A 19986-nucleotide genomic window follows, 5' to 3' on the forward strand; every position below is an offset into this window, starting at 1 on the left:
AAAAAACAAATAAAACAAAACCTACATACAGCAACAGTGTGTTGTGTTGTGTAGGCTCCTATGATGTAAGTCATTTGCCCTGCCTGCTAGACGGCTCCCTAAAATATCACTGATTTGCTCATTTCTATATATAGGGTGCCTACATTCTGCATGTGCAAATGGCTTTAGATACTTATTAGTTCCATAAATTACCACATCACTGATTTGCTCATTTCTATATATAGGGACGCAGGTGGCGCTGTGGGTTAAACCACAGAGCCTAGGACTTGCCTATCAGTAGGTCGGCGGTTCGAATCCCCGCGACGGGGTGAGCTCCCGTTGCTCGGTCCCTGCTCCTGCCAACCTAGCAGTTCGAAAGCACACCAGTGCAAGTAGATAAATAGGTACCGCTCCGGCGGGAAGGTAAACGGCGTTTCTGTGCGCTGCTCTGGTTCACAAGAAGTGGCTTAGTCATGTTGGCCACATGACCTGGAAGCTGTACGCCGACTCCCTCGGCCAATAAAGCGAGATGAGTGCTGCAACCCCAGTCAGGACTGGACCTAACGGTCAGGGGTCCCTTTACCTTATATATAGGGTGCCTACATTCTGCATAAATTACCATAAATTACCATATATTCCATATATAGCATACACAGCGACAATTTGTTGTGGACAAAGGACAGCTGGACCTATCAAGGGCCCCGTTACCTTCAGTAGCCTAGGGCCTCAGCAAACCTAAATCCGGCCCTGCCAAAGGGAACTCCCGCCCGCTTCTCTTTCACCCGGTGGGGGGGGGGGAACGAGGCACGTGGGAAACCAAAGCGGGGATTTTCTTCACGCGTTAAGGGCGAACCTTGAGCAAGCGCGAGCCTTTATTCTGCCAAAACCGTAACTTTTTGCTTTAAACAAAGGTGGCCGGCGGGGGGGCTCCGGTATTTACCCTGCGCCCGCCGCCCCCCCCCCCCGCCGGCTCAGGTCCGGAACCATTAACTCTCCCCCGCCCCTTGGCCGGAGCGGCTGGCGCGCCGCGTGACGTCATCTCCGCGCGCGGCGGCGGAGGAAGAAGCCGGCCGGCCGGCGGTTGGCTTGGGGGAGGGGCGAGCGAATGGCCAGGATGAGGCCGGCCGCGTTCGGCTTAACCGTCGTCCGGCAGTGAGTACGGCGCCCCTCACGCGGCCTTGGCTCGGGCGGGCGGGTGGGAGGGAGAGAGCCTCTCGGGAACCTCAGGGAGGGCCGGATTTACATATATGCTAAACATGCTAATTACGGGGGGGGGGGGAACGGACGGGACTGGATGTACATTTCCAAAATATAAGATAAAAAGCAAATAAAAGCTACCCGCAGCAACAGTGTTTTGGGTTGTGTAGGCTCCCATTCTGCATGTGCAAAGGGCTTTAGATACCTATGAGGTCCATAAATTAATATTTTAATGTATTTTAATCTTGTTTTTAAGATGTATTCATTCAACTTGTTTTTATTATTGCTTGTTAGCCGCCCTGAGCCTGGCCTTGGCTGGGGAGGGCGGGGTATAAATAAAAATTACTATTATTATTATTATTATTATTAATTACCATATAGCATATATTCAAGACAAAAAACAGTGACAATTTGTTGTTGACAAAGGACAGCTGGACATACAAAGGGCCCCATTACCTTCAGTAGCTTAGGGCCTCATCAAACCAAAATCCAGCCCTGATTACTGCTAACGAGGACATGAGATTTCGAATTTCCAAACCCAGGTGTAAATTTTACTACAGACGTCCTACTGGTTTAAACTCATGTTGTGGACGCCAAATAACAAAAACAAGAATCTTTTTTATTTTGTTTTAAATAGGATTCTTATTACCTTAATTAAGTTTATTAATTTCCTACATTTTAATTAATTTATGAACAGGTTTGAAAGCCATCTTTATGGTAACCGGCATACCGTAAAAACCCGATATTAACAGATACACTCACACACCATATATTTCTGCCCAAGGAGGTCCAATGAGGCCTGCTCCAGATTTTAATTAAGTTTTAATGGAAACCTAGTGTCTATACAAAATCCATAAAATACATACATGGCTTTGCAACGATCATGTAATGTTTACATCAAAATGCTCCACAGAAATACTTGCAGGTTTTCCAAATATAAAAAATTCAGTCATTGTGATACCTAGGAAAATGTTGGTTTTAGTTACTAATCGTATTTTTAGCTGCAATGCTTTTTAAGCATGGAGGATCGTCAGAATCTGTTCATTTATATGCCACTTTTCCACAAAATGGTGCCCTATGTGGCTCACACATGTAAAATGAAAAACTAATTCAAAAAACATACAAGAAACAATTGGAAATAATATCAATTTTTTTTTAAAAAAAACCAGACATTTGTTGGCAACCATCTGTCTTACGAGACAGTGGATTGTGCTAGCTGCACCAAAGTGACCTCCCCAGGGAAATAATTCATATGCTGCTTTGAGATCTGTTAAAGAGAGGCAGAATAAATCTAAAAATAGCTTGCAGTATGTTCCTCAGCCGAGGAATGAGCCTGGCTTCCTCCCAGGTTCCCTGTCGAAATGTCCATGCAGCAAATTAAGTATTGACTTGGTTATGAGCCTTGCCCTTATTCCCTTGCTTCAGGTGGGTTGTCTGCTATTATATGAATGTTCATGCATTTATAAATTCACTTGTTATCTTTTTTAAAAAAATGCTTTGGGGAGTGCATGCATGTACGTGTGTTTGTGTGTTGACTGGTGCCTGGGGTTGGCAATACAGTGGTATCTCGGGTTACATACGCTTCAGGTTACATACGCTTCAGGTTACAGACTCCACTAACTCAGAAATAGTGCTTCAGGTTAAGAACTTTGCTTCAGGATGAGAACAGAAATTGTGCTTCAGTGGCGCGGCGGCAGCAGGAGGCCCCATTAGCTAAAGTGGTGCTTCAGGTTAAGAACAGTTACAGGTTAAGTACGGACATCCAGAATGAATTAAGTACTTAACTCAAGGTACCACTGTAGATGGTATGTATGCACAGTCCGCTTCAGCCACAATCTGCTGAACCATATTTTTTTCCAATTTGACCAGTAAGGAAAATAAACACCTGAATTTTACGAGGAGGCGACTTCCAGCATGGCTGTCTACCCCTTCCCTTTCTCTCTACCCTCCTCCTCTGTGTTATGTAAGTTGTCTCCATAAATAAGAATTCTTTTTTTGAAAATATTTTCTCTCTTTCAGTGGGGAAACAAGATACAACAAAGAGAAGATTCTCCAAGGTGTGTGTCTCTTTTGTTGCAGCAAGAGTAATAAGTCATGCTTCATAACAAGTCACAATTGCCTTTAGCTTCAGTTCTGCACTCTCATTAAACACTGAAATATTTTGGCAAATATTTTTGGCTTTGTCTTGTAGTCAAATGATTATTTATGTTGAGTGTATTGTTTTAAAATAATACCCCAAGCCTTTTCAGCTTGGAGAAACACAGAGGCACCCGTTGGTACATACACTTTCTTAAACAGCTGATAAACGCCCATAGAAGCTTGCTTCTGTGCACACAGAGCCCTAATTAGATTGGGCATGTTTTTTTGAAAAAGCAGGGCAGAAACATTTTTCCGTTCAGTATCCTGAGAACAGACTAAGTCCATCACCGAGTGGTCTCAGATATTATTTATCTGTGTGTTGCCCTGCATTTTTTCAAACATCAGGTGAAGATTTGCAAGATGAATAATAATAATAATAATAATAATAAAAATTATTATTTATACCTCGCCCATCTGGCTGGGTTTCCACAGCTACTCTGGGCAGCTTGCAACTGAATATTAAAAACAATACAGCATCAGACATTAAAAACTTCTCTAAACAGGGCCGCCATCAGTTGTCTTTTAAAAGTAAAATACAGTAGTTGTTTATTGCCTTGACATCTGCTGGGAGGGCGTTCCACAGGGCAGGGGCCACTACCAAGAAGGCCCTCTGCCTGGTTCCCTGTAACCTCACTTCTTGCAGCAAGGAAACCGCCAGAAGGCCCTCGGTGCTGGACCTCAGTGTCCGGGCTGAACGATGGGGGTGGAGACTCTCCTTCAGGTATATAGGACCGAGGCCATTGAGGGCTTTACAGGTCAGCACCAACACTTTGAATTGTGCTCAGAAACGTACTGGGAGCCAATGCAGATCTTTCATTTGTAATAAATGTTGGAGTTGCAACGTTATTCTGTGTGCAGCTAAACGGTTAATTCTGTTAATGTTAAAGTCAACTGAAGGGGTAGAAGTGTTGCTTAAAACCTAAATGGCATGGTGTTTGCTGAGATAGCACATGCTCTGATTGGCTGTGCAGTTCTGAGGAAGTTTTCTTCCGTATGTTTGGTTGAAAGTCTCCCTGCTGTGCAAGAAAGATAAAAACTCTTCTGTTCCTTCTCAAATTATACACTATTTTTGTTTAGTATCCTCAGTAGATTGTTAACAGGATTTATATTCTCTAGATTCTGTTCACTTTAAGTGCCTTTGCTGACACGGCTCAGTAGTACCTTGAAATCTGGTCATCTTTCTGTGTGACAACTTCTTTATCAGTCAAGGCTTCATAGGAACAAATTTAATAACTATTGGATACCTCCAGCAGTGTAACTGCTGTGGGTCAGTGGTTAGAGCACAAGAAAGACTAGATTGGGGTGACCCAATTTCAAATTTTCAAAACCAGAAACTTGCCTTCCTGGGAGAATTGCAGTTCTACCTGGGCAAGCAGAATGAGACAGATGTGTTCATTCTGTACAGAGCTATTTTTAAGCAATTAAACCCTTTCAAATTAGCAGAGTAGGCAAAAATCAATAAGAATTTTTTCCTCTGTGGAATTCAGAAAGGCCGCAGGAGAGGGGGAAGAGGCAGACATTTATGGAATTTTCAGAAGCATACATGAATTCTACCATGCCATTCACGTATATGCTACTTTTGAGAGGAATATAACAAAAACAAAAGCTAGGTCTCTGCTCCGACAAGATTGCATCTGAGTTTGGAACATGTGAATTGGGATTGGGATTGGGAAAAGACAAGGGCTATGGAATGAATCTAGTACAATTTTGATTTTTCTCTGTCTACAAACTAAGGGGTCAAGCCAAAGATTTCATGGGTGGGGTTTTTGCATATTAAAGGATTCTCAATAATTTCAGTGGAGGGACCTGATACATGCACAAATTGTCTGTATATAAGTTGATGATTGGTAAAACTTGCTTTCCTTAATAATTTGGCCTATTTTTATTTTGACTCCTATAGGCCAAGGTGTAGATGAGCCCCTCTCAGAGACTGGCTTCAGACAAGCTAATGCAGCTGGCCTGTATCTCAGTAACATAAAATTTACTCATGTCTTCACAAGTGATCTGCTTCGGGCAAAGCAGGTAAGCTTGTATAGGATGCATTTGGGAATATGCAAGATCAGACGTTCGGTAATTTCAGTTAATTTTTTGGGAGGCATCTACCGTATATACTTGAGTATAAGCCGCCCCAATTATAAGCCGAATTTTAGCACAAAAAACCGGGAAAACTTATTGACTTGAGTATAAGCTGGGCTGCTTTTGGGCTGTTTGTCCCTCCGCCGCCGACAGCGGCAAAAGCGGAGGAGGAGGAGCCCACAAGAGCAGGCATAGGAGGCGCGGTTGCAAGAGGTGGGCAGCGGCGGCAGGACCAGCGGCGAGAAAGGACTCCTTTCGGGCCACACGTCCCTCCGCTGCCAGCCTCACTCGAGTATAAGCCGTGGGGGTCTTTTTCAGCATAAAAAATGTGCTGAAGATGTTGGCTTGCACTTGAATATATACGGTAATTCTGTGTGAATATGAGAGATTTTATTGTCCAAGTGCCTCTCAGGTTTATCACAGCAGGCGTCCAGGTACCCTTATCTTCTCCTTCAGTCCAGATGCTACTCACTGACTTGCCACTCAAAAAAGATGGAGTGGTGATGGTAGGCACAATATTATGTTCTCACCTGTGTCTGATCAGATGCACAGTGATCAGTCCCATTGATTTTCCATGGTCGTCACAACATTGATGAGGGCGCATGAGAGCAGTTTTATAGTTGGCTCTGCAAAGCAAGAAAAGTCTCTGTAGGAGTGTTGGTGCATAAGCATCTACTCTTTGGTTTTCATTTCTTTCTACAGCAGAGTTCCTTTTACAGAAAAGCTTTCCTGCACCTTTTACTTCTTTATAGCATCAACAGTATTCCAGCTATCTCTTGGTGAAATTCCCATTACAGGAATAAACACCATTTGGTTCTGTTTCTCAGAGTCTTTATTATTTACAGAAACTTTACACTGGCCATTAAGAAAGAAAACAAATAAAGCAGCAGCATCTTTTTCTCTTTCTAGCCATCTGGCCAGAGACCTAATGCTGACTCATTCACATACTCATTTTCACTGACCCAGACTTATTTAACCGCATAATATTAATAATAATAATAATAATAATAATAATAATAATAATAATAATAATAATAATAATAATAATAATTTATTTATACCCCGCCCATCTGGCTGGGCTTCCCCAGCCACTCTGGGTGGCTTCCAAAAAATATATTAAAATACTGTACAACATCAAACATTAAAAGCCTCCCTAAACAGGGCCGCCTTCAGATGTTTTTTAAAAGTCTGGTAGCTGTTGTTCTCTTTGACATCTGGTGGGAGGGCATTCCACAGGGAGGGTGCCACTACCGAGAAGGCCCTCTGCCTGGTTCCCTGTAACTTGCCCTGATAAGGACACCTGTTGCTGAGGAAATTTCCCATTGCCTAGCAACTTGTTCAAGACCATTTACAAGTTTCTTCTAGAGTATTCCAACAAGGAGCCCCGGCCATTCCACATGTTTCTGGGCAGTCTAAGGGGGCGCTGCCGCTGACAGTCTCAGTCTCCCTAGAGAATAAACAGTCTATGACAATGGGCTTGCCATCAACCTCCCTAATCATATATTGATTCCCACTAGCCCACTCCATGGCAAAAAAAACCAGGTTCAATCATATGTGCTGTGCCTCTGATGTATTGAGACACCCCTGGTTCTCATGGAGGGAGGGCACTGAAGTCCCATGTTGGCACACTAGAGGAGGTCTCAGCATGAATGTTGAAGTTCCCCAGCACCACAGAAGAGGGAGCCTCCGTCCAACACCATATCAGAGACAGTCGTCACCAGCTTGGCCAGGGTGGCTGTTGGGTTGCATCATGAGCAGTATGCCGGCAGCAACCCTATTCTCTCTCAAGTCATCAAATAATGAATGATTCTTATTCTAGATGAGCCTGCCATTCCGTAACCACCGCCACCTGATCAGTAAGGGGAGGTTGGCGTACATCCCGAAATTCTGCCAGAGATACCGTATTTTTCGCCCTATAGTACGCACCGTCTCATAAGGCGCACCTAGTTTTTTGGGGGGGAAATAAAGGGAAAAAATTATTTCCCCCCCCAGGCGCGGGGCTGGGGCGGGGGAGGCCCGCCCGAGCTTCCCCCGACCCCAGCCCCCAAACAGGCAGCTCTCTGCAAGCTGTGGGAGCCCAGCGCTGGCTCCCGCTGCTTGCTGAGAGGTCCGCGAAGCCTGGATGCGCTGAGCTCAGCGCGCGCAGGCTTCAGCATGCAGGCAACTCTCCGCAAGCAGCGGGAGCGCTCCTGCTGCTTGTGGAGAGGTCCGTGAAGCCTGGACGCGCTGATCTCAGCACGCGCAGGCTTCAGCACGCAGGCAACTCTCCGCAAGCAGCGAGAGCGCTCCCGCTGCTTGCGGAGAGGTCCGTGAAGCCTGGACGCGCTGATCTCAGCACGCGCAGGCTTCAGCACGCAGGCAACTCTCCGCAAGCAGCGAGAGCGCTCCCGCTGCTTGCGGAGAGGTCCGTGAAGCCTGGACGCGCTGATCTCAGCACGCGCAGGCTTCAGCACGCAGGCAACTCTCCGCAAGCAGCGAGAGCGCTCCCGCTGCTTGCGGAGAGGTCCGTGAAGCCTGGACGCGCTGATCTCAGCACGCGCAGGCTTCAGCACGCAGGCAACTCTCCTCAAGCAGCGAGAGCGCTCCAGCTGCTTGCGGAGAGGTCCGTGAAGCCTGGACGCGCTGATCTCAGCACGCGCAGGCTTCAGCACGCAGGCAACTCTCCGCAAGCAGCGAGAGCGCTCCCGCTGCTTGCGGAGAGGTCCGCGAAGCCTGGAGAGTGAGAGGGGTCGGTGTGCACCGACCCCTCTCGCTCTCCAGGCTTCACCGAAAGCCTGCATTCGCCCCATAGGACACACACACATTTCCCCTTCATTTTTGGAGGGGAAAAAGTGTGTCCTATAGGGTGAAAAATACGGTAGAAGAAGAAGAAGAAGAGTTTGGATTTGATATCCCGCCTTTCACTCCCCTTCAGGAGTCTCAAAGCGGCTAACAATCTCCTTCCCTTCCTCCCCCACAACAAACACTCTGTGAGGTGAGTGGGGCTGAGAGACTTCAAAGAAGTGTGACTGGCCCAAGGTCACCCAGCAGCTGCATGTGGAGGAGCGGAGACGCGAACCCGGTTCCCCAAATTACATGACTACCGCTCTTAACCAGTTTCAGGTGCTTATGAACCCAGTCTCCCTACTTCCCCACCCCGCATCAACATGTTTATGCAGAAACTTCAGCTGTAGCTTACTTCAGTGTTCAGGGCTGTATGGGAACTCTGAAGATTTTTGCCTGCTTGTTACTTCCAATTTCTACAGTGCCACCACCACTGCTTTTAAGTATCTGGTTGTGATGCTTCCACTGCTTCCGCAGTCCATCCAAGATCTGCTGAAACCATTGCAGCCACCAGTGGCAAACAGTAGTCTCTCAGTATCTCTCAGTTGGGCATCAGAGACTCTTAATCTCAGGGTCATGGGGTTTGAGCTCCACTTTAGGCAACATATTCCTGCATTTCAGGAGGTTGGACTAGATGACTCTTGCGGTCCCTTCCAACTCTATGATTCTGTGATATCTGTCTTGCTTGGTTTGAACTTCAAGTTTTAAGCCCTTTATCTTTCATAGTATTTGTGTGTTTTTTTAAGCATGACGTGCCTGTTTAATGTTTCAGACAACAGCCGCAATTCTAAAGAAGAGTAAGTTCTGCAAAGATGTTGCTGTAAAATATGATGCAAGACTCCGAGAGCGGGTAAGAACAGAAATTCTTATTTCTACTGTTACATTTCTTTCAGCATATGTGATTCTGTAACGTACGTCATGTTTAGCATCTGAGTCGGAGTCTTGATGCACTGGGCTCCCAGTTCATGCATAGGATGCCTTTGTCTCTGTCTATGTCAGAATTCATGTGTGCAAAGTGGCTATAGATAGGATGAGAATATGTATGGCAGTGTACCAATTTTTGGGCGAAGATAATTTGGAGGTAGTTTTAATAGCCTTTGAATTGTTTTCTGCAACTAAAAAAACTATGATAAACTAAAAAATTATGCCATGAAATGTATTTTATTTCTGTTTATTATTTGTGTTTACTTCTATTTGATCTAAAGGCCCACCCAAAAGAACAACCTAAGGCAGGACCTCCCCCCTCCCCACAATTAGGCAATCCACATCCACCAAATTTATCTCAATTAAGTGCCAGAAGTAACCCCCAATAATGTCAAAATGAAGGAACCCGTATGCAGTCAGTAATTAGGTAGCCTGCCATCACTCCACAGCACAGAGACCACTAAAATCAAACTAAGGACCTTCATGCCCTGGGAAAAGCAAAGGAAGGATGGAGAGAACAAAAGCCCCCTTGAAAGCAGAAGAGGAGGAAGCCGAGTCGCCAAGCGATATGAATTAAGTCTGCTTTTGTCTTCTCTGTTATGCAACATGGGCCTGATTCATATTTCCCCTGTTGGGCGGCTCTGTTGGCAGTTCCTACATTGCTTACCACTTCTCTGTTTTTAAGGGGAGTTAGCGGGGCATGCAGAAGATGACAGCAGGGGATAGAACCATTTCCTCAGCATGCGCCTTTGTACAGTGATTCCCTAAGTGCTGGTCTCTGCAGGACAGAACCTGGTGTGTGTGTCTGTGTGTTTAAAGAAGCCTAGTATATCTTTATGGACATGGGAAAAACCTGGTAGAAACTGGCATTTACTGGATTTTCAGGCCCACTATAGGAACATGGGTGGCTCTGTGGGCTAAACCTCAGAGCCTAGGACTTGCCGATTAGAAGGTCGGCAGTTTGAATCCCCGCAATGGGGTGAGCTCCCGTTGCTCGGTCCCTGCTCCTGCCCACCTAGCAGTTCGAAAGCATGTCAGAGTGCAAGCAGATAAATAGGTACCGCTCCGGCAGGAAGGTAAACGGCATTTCCATGCGCTGCTCTGGTTCGCCAGAAGCGGCTTAGTCATGCTGGCCACATGATCCGGAAGCTGTACGCCGGCTCCCTCGGCCAATAAAGCGAGATGAGCGCCACAACCCCAGAGTCGGTCACGACTGGACCTAATGGTCAGGCGTCCCTTTACCTTTACTATATTGGATGCTTCGCAGAAGAGTTTTCCTAGCCAGAAGACTTTTATTGTAAATCACCTTGGCAGGGCTCTCTCCCCAAGGAATGCCTTCTAGCATTGTCAACACTTGATTTGCATCACCATCACCTAATACAGCCCTATTACTATTTTTCACAGAAATATGGAGCGGCAGAAGGGAGGCCTCTTAGTGATCTCAGGACAATGGCAAAAGCTGCAGGGGAGCAGTGTCCGTCTTTTACACCTCCTGGAGGAGAAACACTTGAAGAAGTAAGCACTACTTTTCGTAGTGATTTGTTGTCCAGTATACCTGGCTGTCGTGCAAAAACTTTTCTATACGGTGTCAGTAGCATATACCTTCATACTGCAAGTCTAGCCTTTATCTCACCAGAACTATTATTTAGTGGAATTTGCCTAATGCCACAGAGTGGTAGCATCTCTGAAGGGTCTCTAGTTGCCATTCAGAGAAGTTGGTCTGGTTCAGAAATGTACTTAGCCTCAAAGAATGTGGCAAAAGTATAACATATACAGTGGTACCTCGCAAGACGAAATTAATTCGTTCTGTGAGTTTTTTCGTCTTGCAAATTTTTCGTCTTGTGAAGCACGGATTCACCCTGGGTATTAACGGCTTTAAGAAAAAGGAAACAAACTTGCAAGACGTTTTCGTCTTGCGAAGCAACTCAAAAAACGAAAATCTCTTTCGTCTTGCGAGTTTTTTGTCTTACGAGGCATTCGTCTTGCGAGGTACCACTGCACCAAAATGCTTAGGAAGATGAGCTCTATCATATACAGAAAGTCACCCCACAAGGTCCCTTTTATGGTTTGCGTGCATGTTTTTCGCTCTTTTGTATGCAAGTCAATACAGTCGTACCTTGGAAGTTGAACAGTATTCGTTTCGGAAGTCCGTTTGACTTCCATAAACGTTCGGAAACCAAAGCGCGGCTTCTGATTGGCTGCAGGAAGTAACCGCAGAGCAATACAACATGTGCCACAACTAGAAAGCAACTTAAGATTGCATGTGGCTGGCACTGTGTGTTGCAGTGCAACCAGCCACCCTGAAAGAAAAGTTCGCTTGTTTTTTAAGTTAACTTTTAAAAAGAAGGAAGGAGGGACAGGTGATACAGGGCCTGGCACAAAAGAAGCAAACAGTGCCCCTTAATAAGGTAAAGCGTTTTTGAAATAATTTGCAACCACTTTACTCTGTCCTTCCCCCTTGCATTAGGTAAAAGCACGTGGCAAGGATTTTTTTGAACACCTTTGCTGTCTTGTTGCCCAAGAAGCACGTCCAGAAAATAAAGCTGAAGAAGAGACAGAAGGAAGTAGCACAGAAATGGCAGGCGGAAGTTCTACCAGCTCATTGACCAACCACCATAGCAGACTGGAATTTAATTCCGACCGAGGTGCTGAAATACTGGATGCCAACATACTGGTTGTGAGTCATGGGGCATTCATGAGAAGCTGGGTGGGCTATTTCATTTCCGACCTGGCGTGCACTTTGCCAAGCGCTTTGTCAAAGACTGAGCTATCTTCTGTGAGTCCCAATACTGGAATTAGTCGGTTCGATATAACCCTAGAGATGAGAGAGGACAGTAAACCTAAAATCCACTGCGTCTTTCTTAATAGAGATGATCATTTAGGTGAGAAGATGATGGCCGCAAACATGGAGCTCTGAAACATTAAAATCACAAAGCTTATGTATGCAGTCTGTAAAAGCATATTTTCTTTGAAAGTATTGTAGTGGACGAGTCTGTTGGAAGGCAAAGGTCTTCTTACTCAGGAGGAAAAAAATGGAGTTGATTCAGTTTGGAATGTTTGTAGGAACTGCATGCCATACAGCCCAGTATTGCATAAATGGAAAGCAGCACTTGGCTACTCATATACGCGGCTGAAATAACCTTAACGTTTTAGCAAGTGCTGCAGTATTAACTGAAAACGTTCTATACGGTTACCCCATGTATTTACCGGAGGATTATTTGTCAGTGGTGGGTCTTCTGCAAAGCAAGATTCACCCTCCGGAGCCATTTTGACCCCATTCTAAACATGGCTGCTTGTTTCAATATGCATGAAGGAGCATGAGCAAACATGGAGCGGGGGCCTCGTATTTCCTCCCACCGCCCTGCTCTTATTTCTGCTGCATGAAGACTTAAAATGGCTAAACCTGGATACATGTGGTTCACAGCAGCTTGTTCAGATGCGTAGCCCAGTTCTACAGAGAGCTGTGCCATTCTGATGCCCTTGAGCATGCATTTTTCCTCTGCTGTGTGAACGTTTAATTTGTATAAATAAGTCAATGATTGGATTTCATTTTATTTGGTACTAACTCACTTTAAGACGTTCACGCCCTGGCCTTTTGTCAGAAAGGCTCTCAGAATGGCCAAAATCAGTATTGAGACAGTCCTTGTCTTCGGGCTCAGAATCTAAAAAGGCACGATACACGAGGAAAAAGTAAGGGGAGGGAAGAGGGAAAAGAAAGCTCCAGCACAAGTTCCTCTTGTCTGGAAGAACAACAACAACAACTGCCCAGTGTTGGCAGAAGAACAGCAACTCCTGCCCAGTGTCGGAGACGTTCTGGTTGCCTTGCCTTTGATAAAGAGCAGCTCCCCTGCCCCAAATTGCTTCCTTCCAGGAGCAGAGTTGGTGACAGTGCAGTGCCCTCATGTGTTTTTGGAATCTGATGGTTATGTAATGTGATCTTGACATGTTGCTTGTCACAACTAACATTAGGTGAAGTTGCAGGCTGCAGAGATTAGGTGGGTGTATTATACACCAAGGATTAACTGGAGATCTCTAGGGCCAGTTGCCAACCCAAGAGCACAAGAGCATTAGTGCACTTTTTGAAAACAGACCAGTGCCACACCCAATCCACTGCAAGCGCCTCAATTCCCCCCCAAATTTAGTGTCCCAGGACCAGTCATGGTTCATTCTGGGTGCTTCCAACCAGTCACTGCTGCCTCCGAAGTTCTGTTCTGAGACAGAGAAGCTGGGAGAAGTTTAGGCAATGCTAACTCAGATCCAAGGTGGTAAACAGTGGAAGGGGTAGGTGAGCAGAAAGCAGGTTTGTCGCTTGCTTTGGTTTAAAGCAGGGGCAGGGAGCCATGAAAAGACCTTTTGGCGGCCGGGCTGGGCGAAAAGGACTTCCTTTCTCTTAGCACAGTACAGAGAAGCTCAAGTGCCCCCTATGCCATGTCCTGTCTACCCCACCAGCCCCAATCGACACCAGCCACCAGGGCCTACACACAGTGGAGAGAATACACCCTCTTTCCTCTGCAAGCAGTTGTCTTGGATAGTTCACACCAGTGGACCCAGCAAATTTCCCCCAATGTTGCATCTTAGTGTAGAGCACCTGACACATAATGTTATATCCTTTAGGCCCCTTTTCTCTATTTCTGCTTTCTCAGATGATAGCAAAGGTATTTACATGACTACCTCCTATCAGTGAGGGGGGTGGGGAGAAGTTTAGTGAAGCACTTCATTGCTCTTCCAGTGGCCCAGATACAAACAGCTCATTTATTAAGCGAAATAAAGTTTGAAATAAGAGTTGCCATCTCTTTTCCCTAAGCAGGTTTCTCCATCTTTTATGGGTTTGCCAACTTCTGCTGGCTACCACTGCTTTTCTAGCTGTAGCAACGAATGCATTTTTGAAAAAAGATGGAAGAAGTTATGAATTAGGGTTGCAGCTAACCACAGCGCATTATACGATACCAAAACATATCAGTGTTGTCTAAATGATTCGCCTGTTAAGTGCTCAGTTGACATGGAAAGCATTTAACACAACATGTTAAACCCAAAGATTTTTGTTAATTAAATCAAAATAGCGCTGTCCCATTGATTGACAGCAGTCAGTAATGCCTCATTGAGAGGGCATCATTCCAACTGCATGGCACGCCCCCACCTCGAAGAGCAAATGAAAATCTGAATTAGATTTATCTGACTTAAAATTGGCATGTCTCAGATATCCCCTTCCTAGTAAAGGAGCATGCATTTTGCCCTATACTGGGAGATAAAAATCAGGCTTCTCATCTTAAGGGAGATGTAGAAATGTCCTCTTTCAGTCTTTTTTGATATAACCAGTGTGTTTCAGGAGATATGTGTGTTAAATTTCAGTTTGCCGTGTGGGCTGCACATTCTGGTCTACACAGCAGGTCCCCTTCTAGGGAGAGGTCCGAAAAGTGTTCCACTTTTGGACTACATGTGTACCAAATTTCAGCCCTCCCGCTCACGTGGAAATACCATAATTTCAGTATGTCCATTTGCATGGATGAGACCCACAGAAATAGTAATCAAGTCTAAGGAATTTTACATGCACACATACACACTGCTTGCCAACCCCCTGCCATTCCCCGCCCCCCCATATCAACTCCCTAGAAATTACCCTTCCCACCCCCATGCAACTAGGAAGCTCATTATTCACCCAACCATTCGCCTTCTGAAGCCGATTCTTCTCTTCTACACTCCTACTTTGCACCTTCTCCTTTTGTGCAGCCCCCCTGCACACAAACAATGCCCACACATTGCAGCTAAGCGCCTTTTTCACCTTCCACCCAAATACGAAGCCTGCATCCCTCCCTTCAGCCCCACTTCCCCCTTTTTTGTAACTCCCTTTGCACTGCCTTTTTCCTTGCATTTCTCAACTCTTTTACACACATCCACTCCTCTAGTGTGCAGCCCCCTTTTCACACACCATTGGCACCTGCACTCCCTCTCCCCTCCCTCCTCCTTGCTCTCCCTTGCACACAGACCACCTCCAGTTCTGTGCCTCCCCCTCTCCTCTATTCTGCAGTCCCCTTGGCACATGCACTCCAAGCTGATGTGTGTTACTGTATCTTTAAGTTGAATAGACTCTGAAGGCTGTCAGCTCAATCTGAGAATGTTAAGTTCAACTGATGAATATTGTACATGTATGGATGTTTGCTTGTTAATAAAGTATCTGTTCTACTTTGAATCTGGAACTTCCTGTTGTAGGTGACACACGGTACCAGGAGTGAAATGCATGGTTGTGGGAAGGTATTATGGACTATTTGAGGGCTGTGCATCCTTTATCTCTCTCACATGATGCCGCTGAGCCATGGAGGAGGGAGAAGTTTAAACAACAACAACAACAATCTTTATTACGGTCCAGAGACCCAACAAATCGTTACAAAGCAATACACAATTCATACAGCCTACCTCCAGGTTAAACAAGCATTTTGTTCAGAATAGAGGGATCATTGGTTCTTGCAACCACCGATAAAAACTTGGCCACTGCTAATGTTCTAGCATTTGTCCGGTCTTCCAATAGGAACCTGACATAGCCTCTGATTTTCCCGGGAAAGGTACCAGCAAGGGTAGTATCAGTTCAGCCCTGGCTTGCTCGTATTTTGCACAGTGCAAGAAAATATGTTTTATGGAATCAATGTCTTGAGCACACGAGCAAAGTCTGTCCTGGTAGGGAACTCCTCTCAACCTGCCATCCAACATTGCAGAAGGAAAGACGTTTAGTCTGGCTTTGATGAAAAGCCTTCAATAGTTTGGTACTGTCAGGTTTTTAATGTAAGATGTTAACTTAAAGACATACCCATATTGAACTCCTACTGCCAGCGGACTACAGACTGCGTGTGATCGAGATCGCAAGTCACTGTGTGCATTATCCCATAATCTTTTGCTTTAACATCTTTTGGGCGCCTTCATAACCCAGGTAATACAGTTGGCGGGGGGGGGGTGACAGACCAATAGAGGTGGCTTTTTTAGCCATGGTTTTCTGCCATTTGCTGACAAATTCCTCATTGGTCAGCTCTCCCCCCCTTCAGTGTTTCTCATTTTTCACTGTTCACCCAACAACAGACGTTTGAGTAAAGTGGAGTAGAGCGATCAACCAGTTTTAAAAAGGAGAAATGGCAGAGATGGGTACAACACAGAAAGTTAATTAATACAACAGAACCCAGCTCCCTTCTCAGGGTCCTCAAACCTTGCTTTAAACTGCCATCACCGCTTGCTCACTCTACTCAGACCTCTGCCACTGTTTAAGATTATCACTTTTCCCCTCCCAGTTTTCTCCGTTCCTGCTGTTATTTAAAACCGCTATTCCCCTCCCCCCCCCCCGCATCAGTGTCTCTCCCTTCTCATTCCCATGACATGCTCACAGGTTGCATTCTCTGTTACTCCCTTATGTCATCATGACTTTGTGCAAATCCGGGATTGCGATGCAGCGCCACAAATCCTCCAATAGGGGCTGCCTGATGACAGCATTACATTTTTATGTATATAGGATGGAAAATCATTAGGACTAGTTATAGGCTGCCGTTGTAGGATCAATACTAACTAGAGATGGGAAGGCCTGGGGGGGAAATGTGGGGGGGGGGACCCGTCCCATCCCTGTTTTTTTCCCCGGAAAAATTGAAAAAAAGTGTGAAAAATATTCCAACTATATCAAACTTTTTTTAAAAAAAATTCCAGAAAAAAAGGGCTTTGGGAAAAACTGGGGGAAAAGCTTGGGTTCCCCCCAATTTTTCTGGGTTTTTTTTCCAGGCCTTCTCATCTCTAGTACTAACCTCCCATCTCTTGTGGGGGCGCAATTAGTGCCAGCACCGTCCGTTAAGAGTTTGGGTGTAATCTTCGACACCTCCCTTTCCATGGAGGTGCAGCTTGCAGCTATAACAAAGGGCATTTTTTCAACTCCGCCAAGCTAAGCAGTTGGCTTCTTACCTCTCTCGCCCTGACCTAGCCACTGTGATCCACGCGACGGTCACCTCCAGACTGGGTTATTGTAACTCGCTCTACGTGGGGCTGCCCTTGAGACTGACCCAGAAACTCCAGCGAGTGCAGAATGCCGCGGCGAGACTCCTTACGGGGTCCTCGCTGCGGGATCACATTCACCCGGTGCTATACCAGCTGCACTGACTCCCGGTGGAGTACAGGATCAGGTTTAAGGTGCTGGTTTTAACCTTTAAAGCCCTATATGGCCTAGGACCCTCGTACCTACGGGACCGCCTCTCCTGGTATGTCCTACAGAGGAACTTACGGTCTTCAAACGAAAACATCTTGGAGGTCCCAGGCCACAGAGAGGTTAGGCTGGCCTCAACCAGAGCCAGGGCTTTTTCGGCTGTGGCTCTGATCTGGTGTAAGAGACATGGGCCCTGCGGGACTTGACATCTTTCCGCACGGCCTGCAAGACAGAGCTGTTCCACCAGGTTTTTGGCCAGGGCACAGCCTGATTCCCTCCTTCAATCTTCACAGAACTCTAGCCCAATGGTTGCCATCAATTTGAGTTGAATTAATTTTAGAATGAAATGATTTTGGAATGTTATATTATTTTATTGTTGTTAGCCGCCCTGAGCCCGGTTCCGGCTGGGGAGGGCGGGATATAAATAAAATGTATTATTTATTATTATTAACCTGAGAGAAAGTTCAGACATGGTAGGGAGTTGGGCTTTGCCTGCACTTTTTGCTATATAGAAGGTTGTAGCTGATCTACAGTTTGGCTCTGAAACTGGAAGTAACCCCTCACAAGAGAAAAACGTCTGGAATACAGTTAGGGTGTGTTAAAGTAACAGATTGGGTGGAAGGGTTCCTGTCTATTCCTGCTATGCTTTGTCTCCCTGCCTCTACTTTATAAAGGTTAGGCAGGACTCAGGCTGGATCAGTACTATAACATGCAGGTACATGCAAGGAGTCAAACCCAGATCTGTGTCTCTCAGAAATTTGGCTTCTTCAGGAGTGATGCATCGCTCCTGTGACTCCAAGTGTAGAAAGAACAGAATTGCCCGTCGCCAGTAACAGCTGGTTGGAAGGTTTCAAGGCCAGTGCGGTATATGATACAAAGATGTAAAGGGTAGCTTCCTTTTTTGCTAGGCTTACAAGGCCGTGTTCATATTATATATTTAATAATAATAATAATAATAATAATAATTTATTTATATCCCGCCCTCCCCAGCCGAAGCCGGGCTCAGAGCAGCTAGCAACAATAAAAGTAACACAGTTTACATAAAATCACAATGAATTAATTGAAATGCATTCTAAAATCAATTCAAAATCAAATTAATGGCAACCATTGGGCTAGAGTTCTGTGAGGTTTACCAAAGGAGGGGGTCAGACTGTGCCCAAGGCCAGGTGGAACAGCTCTGACTTGCAGGCCGTGCAGAAAGATGTCAAGTCCCGCAGGGCCCTAGTCTCTTGTGACAGAGCGTTCCACCAGATTGGAGCCACTGCCGAAAAAGCCCTGGCTCTGGTTGAGGCCAGCCTAACCTCCCTGTGAATCATAGAATCATAGAGTTGGAAGAGACCACAAGGGCCATTGAGTCTAATTGCCTGCCAAGCAGGAAACCATCAGAGCACTCCTGACATGGTTGTCAAGCCTCTGCTTAAAGACCTCCAAAGAAGGAGACTCCACCACACTCCTTGGCAGCAAATTCCACTGTCGGTCCGGGATTTCCAAGGTGTTTTTATTTGAAGACCGTACGGTCCTCCGTGGAACATACCAGGAGAGGCGGTCCCGTAGGTACGAGGGTCCTAGGCCATATAGGGCTTTAAAGGTTAAAACCAGCACCTTAAACCTGATCCTGTACTCCACGGGGAGCCAGTGGACCAGTAAGATACCACTTTACGTACCCATGATGTACTTTCAATGCTTTAAATGTATGGTGTGCCCGTGACCCCAGGACCTTTCAGTTACTTAATTCTCATGGTACAGTTGGATGCCCTGGCTCACAGCTTAGGATTCATTACATTGGATAGGCTTGGAAAGGGGCATTTTTAAACTACAGGAGGAAAACAAACAAACAAGGCATGGTTTATTTCTCAGAAAGTTTATTTGTATTTTCATTACAAATTGGAAATGGTGGGTATACATCATCATTATAAATATTAATAAATACTTTAAATGCGGTAAAGAATTCAAATAAATAAATAAATAAATAGGAACAACATAAAATGCATTAAACCACATTTTCCCTATTAGCTAGGAAACATCCAGGGGCTCTTTTTTTTCAACAATTCCCTTGTTGTTTAGGATTAGGGATATCCAACTATGGAGAAAGCCATTTTACATTTTCCAGTGATGTAAGAGTCCTGTAGTTTTAATAGTGTGGGAAATAATTGTTCATAACAGGGAAAGCATACATTGAAACCTCTTCTGTATACCATCTTAATAGTGCTAGGCCAGGGAGCCAGTCCTGCGGCTTGGTTAATTGACAGCATAATATCAATACTTCTGTGGGAGTAAATTTCAATGATTACAGTGGGACCTACTTCTGAGTAAATATGACCATGATTGTCTGGCACCCTTATCCTAAGAACAGGTTAGCAAAATTGTCTCGTTATTAATAAGGTCTAGTATCTTGAAGAGTTCAGAGTTCAGTGCAAACAAAAAACCCATTCTGAAAAGCACTATTATAATGTGCTAAGGAAAAGTGTGAAATTCTCCAGCGTATTGTAGGTTTATTTTCCAACTTGCACCCCATGGGAGCTGCTGGGGCAGCTTTTGCAGAGATGACTCCTGCCAACCTAGCAGTTCGAAAGCATGTTAAAGTGCAAGTAGATAAATAGGTACCACTCCGGCGGGAAGGTAAACGGCGTTTCCGTGCGTTGCTCTGGTTCGCCAGAAGTGGCTTAGTCATGCTGGCCAAATGA

The 19986-nt window shown here is 45.4% G+C and overlaps 2 protein-coding genes across 2 annotated transcripts in view; both read left to right on the forward strand.

Annotated features, from left to right (window-relative positions):
• Positions 1-1069: 1069 nt before the first annotated feature.
• On the forward strand, positions 1070-12077 carry TIGAR (TP53 induced glycolysis regulatory phosphatase). Its single transcript, XM_081911881.1, has 6 exons — positions 1070-1131; positions 3196-3233; positions 5216-5337; positions 8987-9064; positions 10543-10653; positions 11606-12077. The coding sequence occupies exons 1-6, from the start codon at positions 1085-1087 to the stop codon at positions 12053-12055; spliced, it is 846 nt and encodes a 281-aa protein (XP_081768007.1). The 5' UTR covers positions 1070-1084; the 3' UTR covers positions 12056-12077.
• RAD51AP1 (RAD51 associated protein 1) overlaps positions 6776-19986 on the forward strand; it is a 100954-nt gene continuing 87743 nt past the window's right edge. The window contains exon 1 of the mRNA XM_081911891.1: positions 6776-6779. The gene's annotated coding sequence lies outside the window, so the exon portion shown is untranslated. The remainder of the gene's footprint in view (positions 6780-19986) is intronic.

Source organism: Podarcis melisellensis, assembly GCF_964234715.1.
Source record: "Podarcis melisellensis genome assembly, chromosome: 5".
Classification (NCBI taxonomy): Eukaryota; Metazoa; Chordata; class Lepidosauria; order Squamata; family Lacertidae; genus Podarcis; species Podarcis melisellensis.